The following is a 6245-nucleotide window of genomic DNA, read 5'->3' on the forward strand; positions in this document are numbered from 1 at the left end:
TACTTTTAACAACTTTTCATCGATAAAATTACTTCCTAATAATATTTCCAAATAGTATCCAAACAAAAAAAAGTAAATGAAGAGGAAGAAGTTCTACTTCCATTACTTCTAAAAATATATGAAACAAACAAAAAAAATACTATTTCTGCTACTTCCTACTTCATAGCTTTGAAAGTTACTTTTATAACCTACTTCTTACTTCTAATACTTCCATTATCCAAACGGGCCCTAAGTAGCAAAGATGCCAATACTTATATCGGGTCTATAACATATACTCATGACCCGACCCGAATTCAATTCAATGTAAAAAGACCAGCGGGCAATTTTTTTTGCACTTTTCACGACCCCAGTTTCTTGCCCCGCTCGGCTGTTCGTCCAGATTCGTCCTCCGCCTCCGCCTCCGCCTTCAAGCTCCTCCCGCATTTAAGCCTTAGCCTCCGACTTCAATCCTCGTCCTCTGCGCTCTCGCCTTCTTTGCTCGACGATCTCGAGAAGTCCGCCTCGTCCTCTTCTTCATCGACGACCATCAACGCCGACCTCCTCTTCTTCTCGGAAGATTCTCCTCCTCAATTTCTTCTATCCCTAAGGTGAACTCAATACCGTAATTTGTTGATGCCCTAATTTTTTGTTTGATAAAAGCCCTAATTTCTAGCTCTTTGTTGACTGAAGTGAAAAGCCCTAATTTGTTTCATAAAATCCCTAATTTATTAGCCCTAATTGTTTTCAGTTGCATATTTTTTTTATTATGATTGTAATTCGTATAATTATATTCTTTGTTTGATTAAGTTTACAAATTTCATTGGATAGATATCAGAATCATGTTTAATCCATCAGTTCAAGCTTCTAACGTAGAACCCCCTGTTGAACCGGTCATTGAACCCACAGTAGAAGAGTCTTCTAATAAAATAGAGGAAAAACCTGAGAAGAAACTCATAGAGTTAGGATTAAGTGCAAGCCAACACTCAGGTTATATTTAGTGATATAGAATTAGGATTCACACCTCTTTCCAGGTTAGTTTATGCAAGGATGCATGCCAACACTTGGGTACTTGTATTAAAGATAAGAGTGTGTTTGAAGAGTTCATAGCAATTTGTTAAGATTGGTCTGCATGAGGACTAGTGTTTATGTCTATGAGGTGACAATTTCTATATGCTTGAATAAACTTATCTTGATTATGTTTAATAGATGAATGCTTTTTTTAGTTATATTTAGTTTGTGAAACATTATAATCATATGTATTTCTTTTGTCATATCCGATTCATATCCGTTTTTCAAATATCTGATTAATATCCGTATCGTATCCGTATCCGCTTCTCTAATATCCAAACCGTATCTTTTTCGTTTAGTGCGGATATGGCCATGTTTTTTTCTTACCGATGAATGTCCGCATCCGTATCTGTAGCCGTAGCCGTTTTTAGAAAGCGGATATGGTAAGTGTCATATCCGAACCGTATCCGAACCGAATGCACCCCTAGTTCCCAGGGTTATAGTCATCCTCTGCAGTGGAACTCTCTAGACCAGAGTTGAAATTAGGGTTTTAGATAACCCCCAATTTCAAAAATCCGTGTGTTTTCTCTTATTTTGGTCAGGTCCTTGATCTGGGTCTCTCTTATTTTGATGAATTACTTCTAATTTTACCCAATTTTATTTAGCTTGTTTAGGTTAATGAGTCAAAAGTTATTGGAAATTATGATGCTTCTTCTTCATCAAGCCTTACTTTAGTTTTTCTTCTATTTTTGCTTAGTTCCTTGATATGGATCTCTCTCAGTTGGATGAATTATGTCATTTCTATCTTACTCATTTATTTGAGTAGTTTGGGTTAAGGGATTGCAGTTGCTGAATTTTTTTTGATGACTTAATACTCTCCTTCGTGTTCATTAAGCCTGATTGTAGTTTTGCAATTTCTCTTCCTGCATGCTAAAAATATGATTTTTGCTCAGCCTAATCTAAGATTACGGTTTTTGTTACCGAATAGTAAGTTATTCAAGATTTCAAGTTATAGGTGAAAAGAATCCAGGTAGAGGATGGCCACACATCTGTTTGAGGACATTTTTGAGGTGAAAGGTTTGGACCCAGATGGGAAGAAGTTCGATAAAGGTACATTACTACTTTCACTTCAATAAAGTTTATGCGTACGAGTTCCTTATTTGTTGATTATCATATGTTTATTGTGATTTTCTAGTGTCTCGGATTGTAGCAGACAGTCAGCAGTTTGAAATGAACATGCAGCTAGATGTAAATACTGAGGTCTACCCACTTCGCGTTGGTGACAGATTCACCATGGTTTTAGCACCGACCCTCAGTCTGGATGGAACTCCTGACACTGGTTATTATATGCCGGTATGCCCTTTTTACGTAATCTTTTATGTTTGTGGTCTTTGTACCATTAGTGTATGGTATAGTCTTTATAATCCACTTGGCTTATAATCCACAAATAGATTATAAATCAAGTGGTAAGCAACAGTATTTGTAAGCCACAAAGATTGTCATCAGTTTTTATATGAAAACAGAGATTCACCATTTACGTTGTTACAAACATATCACCTCTTCTTGTAGACTTATATTGTTTTCCTATATAAAATTATCTATAATGTAGTTGTGCATCCCTTTTTTAATTTTATAATGTGTGTTGGCCAAAAAAAGATGAGTGGGTTCTTGACTCGAGCTTATTTGCTAGAATGCTAGATTTATTGGGACTCTTCAAATCAAATTCAAGTAATTTATGGGCCATTTTTCAATTTATATTAGTATAAAATATTTTGTGCGAAAGTCCTGATTACTTGTCACTATAATGTATGAAGTTTTTACAACATAACTGCAAAATCTCATTTCCAGAGCTCATATTTATTCTGGATTCAAGTTTAGATGTAGCAAACAAACAAAGTCTCATGTATTCACATTGGTCATGCATTCACTTCTAATTTAGGAATATAAAAGTAGATCTCTAATGTTGACTAAATCATATGTTTATAGCATAAAACTTTAAAAGTTAAGGTTGGTTTAAACCTCCTATTTGCCACTTAACTCTCCTATGCTTAAAATACCTTTTTTTAACCTCTTGTTTATCTAGCCCATTGAAAAACTTTGCTCTAGACTTTTCGTACCTAAGCGAAGCAGCGGTTTGGAGAGGGTTAGTTGAAAGGAATCAAATTAGGGTGTGGAACACATTATCAAATTTTGCTTTAGACCTTAGAAGTAAACTCCTGCTTGATCATAGCATTTCGGACTCTAAACAAAGAAAGAGTGACAAAAGTTCCTCTAGGTCGCATCAGAAACAACTTGAACAACGGCCAATTGCATTCCATTAACCCTGCCTGCTAGCTGACCAACTGCACCCTATGGAGCAGCGATCCATGATTATTGTGTTTAAACAGCAGTCATTTTATTTATTGTTGCTCATATGAGTTATTTTCTTAAATAGCTTTATAATATAATCCCATCGACTAAGGTTAATTGGTCCCCTAATCCTTCTGAGTACTAACCTATTTATTAGTGAGACTAGAACATCTTTACCTAGTTATGATCCAGTTACTAATCCTTCTGAGTACTAACCTATTTATTAGTGAGACTAGAACATCTTTACCTAGTTATGATCCAGTTAATTCATATCCAATAATTTCATGTCTTATTAGTGAGACTAGAACATCTTTACCTAGTTATGATCCAGTTAATTCATATCCAATAATTTCATGTCAGGTTCATGTCACTCCAGTTGAGTCAGCACCCTAATCAAGGGATAAACATGTTAGGCTGCTATGATAAGTCCATTCTTACAGCTTCACACACACTTAACACATTTATGTATGTGTATATAATGTTTGTTGTTTAAAAATATATAGCTGAGATGATGAAGCATGGAGCAAAGGCTGCTTCCAGGAAACTGATTGAAGAAACTGTGGAGTTTTTTTTTTAAAGTTCTATTTACTAACTAATGTTAGTTTCTATCTATGAGCATGTTTGGTTACTTTGGATTATAATCCACTTGGCTTATTATCCACAAAGAGATTATAAGTCGAGTGGATTGTAAGCCAAAGTGTTCGGTAAATTTAATGGATTATAATCTATGTACAATAGTGGAGTGTTCGGCAAATAAGTGGCTTATAACTTTATAAGTCATCATTGTTCTCAAAATGATGAAAAAGGAGTAATAGGGTTGGAGAGAGGTAAATAAGGTTTGGAAATTTATGACATAATGAGGGGTATATTAGCCTTGGTCAAACTTTGTGACGTATCAAGCCAAAATAAGTCATTGGCCAAACGTGTCAAAGTGGCTTATAAACCACAAAAGAGTGGTTTATAAGCCACTTTGACCACTTGCCAATCATGCTCCATATATAAATAATCTCATGTTTCTGTTTTCCTTCGCAGAGGTTAGAATTGTTTACATATCTTTAAATAAAATAAAAAAAATTCTTTAAGATAACTTTGGTGAATGATTATCCTTAAAGATTGCTTTTAAGTTAATTCTTAATGAAAATTCCTTCTAAGATAATCAGGTGATTAAATGTACAATATTTCAATATAGCTTATTCAAAAGTAATGCTTGGTTCCCCCCTCCCATACTTGCTATCTGCAACTTTGTCTTTGTCTTTTCTTAAAGCATCTTTGCTGAAAATTGGTGATGCTGAATTTCAATTGAACGTCCTTCCATTAACTTTTTTGTTTCTTATTCCTTATTGTATTTGTACCATTTTCTTTGGAATCTGATAGGATAATAATTTTTCAACTGCAGGGTGCTCGGAAATCTCTTGCAGACAAGTTTGAGTATGTTATGCATGGGAAACTGTATAAGATCTCGGAAGAGGGTTCTGATGGAAGAGTCAAAGTGTAGGACCTTTGCTAGAGCTTTTATTTATCATATTGAATAATTGTTTCTACGAACTAGGTCTAAATTATCCTTTCTTTATACCTGCTATGGTGTTTAACTGCATAATTTTTTGTTCGTGAAACCATCTCTTTGCATTCATTTTTCTCTCATACTTGTATATAAAAGTAGATTTGGTAGCACATTTGGTTACACCTGCAAATGATTGATATAGCTTTTGAGGTTTTATCCATGGTCTTGACAACAGATGAAATAGTCTGCTGTGAAATTGTAAATTTTTAGGCTTATGCTACTATTTTCATCAAGTTTAAGGCTTCTGGAACTTGGTACCTTATGTAGGACCGATATTTCAAAGGAGGAGACAGTCTCTTGTCAAGTAGGTATCTTATACCTGGACACTCTTGGTACTTATTTAACTCCTGGCACTTAATAAATAAATGTATCTAACAGGCTAACACTAAAAAGTTTAAAGCCAAATGTCCGAGTGATGGCTTTGTAATACTATTGATAGATGTATAGTGTCTATATAATTTGTCCGGATTCTTTATAAAGAATATGATTGTTTATGTAACTAATTACCACATATAAGTTTAACCTTGTTATTGTTGTATGCATTACATGATTGTATCCTACATTTAAGGGTTTACTCTAGCTTTGTAGTCGTACCCTATTTTGTGCGAATCACTGTAGATGTATGTATTACCATTACATGGTGCTCTGAAAGTTTGTGTTGATTTTATCTAATAGAAATAGTTCATGGTCTTTTTTTGGAAAAACTCCCAAACGTTCATGTTTTTCTTTACCCTAAATAGTTAGAAGTTTATTTGAGTACATAATACAAATTTTTTGTTTTGGTGTAAACTTACACATTTAGGGAGTGTTTGACAACTTTGTAAAATTGGGCCAGGACTGAACCTGACCCAATTTTATGTTGTTTCTTATTTGTCAAAATTCTGAGTTAGATCTGGCCCTATTTTTTGTGCCCAAATAGTGTCACTAAACTAGTTTTGTTTTGGACCAGGGGAGTCTGGTCCAAAACAAAACTAGATTAGCACAAAACTGGGCCAGGACGGACTGGTCCTGGCCCGGTTTTGCTCAATTTGCCAAACTGACCCTTAGTGATTTTGCTCCATTTTTCAAACTTACCCTTAGTGATTTCTTTTGTTTTTTCTGCGCTCATTTGTTAGATGGGCATCGAACTTTGCTGCTGTTTACCTTGGATTACCTTCAATATTAAATAAAAGATGTATATTCAAGAATAATCGCTTCTTTTTAATCATCCCAAATTCCTTGGCCTCATTGATTGTTCCTAACTGGTATTCATATCTTGTGACAGGGATATATATGCTTCATTTGGTGGCCTTCTAATGATGCTCAGGGGTGATCCTTCTAATGCAAACAACTTTGAGCTGGATCAGAG

General features: G+C 34.8%; 1 protein-coding gene across 1 annotated transcript; it reads left to right on the forward strand.

The window, feature by feature from the left end:
• Nucleotides 320-6243, forward strand: LOC109832463 (DNA-directed RNA polymerases II and V subunit 8A-like; the record flags this gene model as incomplete). The annotated part of the gene is made up of 5 exons (XM_020399821.1): nucleotides 320-587; nucleotides 1976-2097; nucleotides 2183-2340; nucleotides 4733-4827; nucleotides 6162-6243. Coding segments are annotated over exons 2-5 (408 nt in total), but the record flags the coding sequence as incomplete, so codon positions are not given.

The sequence above is a fragment of the Asparagus officinalis genome, chromosome 1 (genome assembly GCF_001876935.1).
Source record: "Asparagus officinalis chromosome 1, Aspof.V1, whole genome shotgun sequence".
Taxonomy (NCBI): Eukaryota; Viridiplantae; Streptophyta; class Magnoliopsida; order Asparagales; family Asparagaceae; genus Asparagus; species Asparagus officinalis.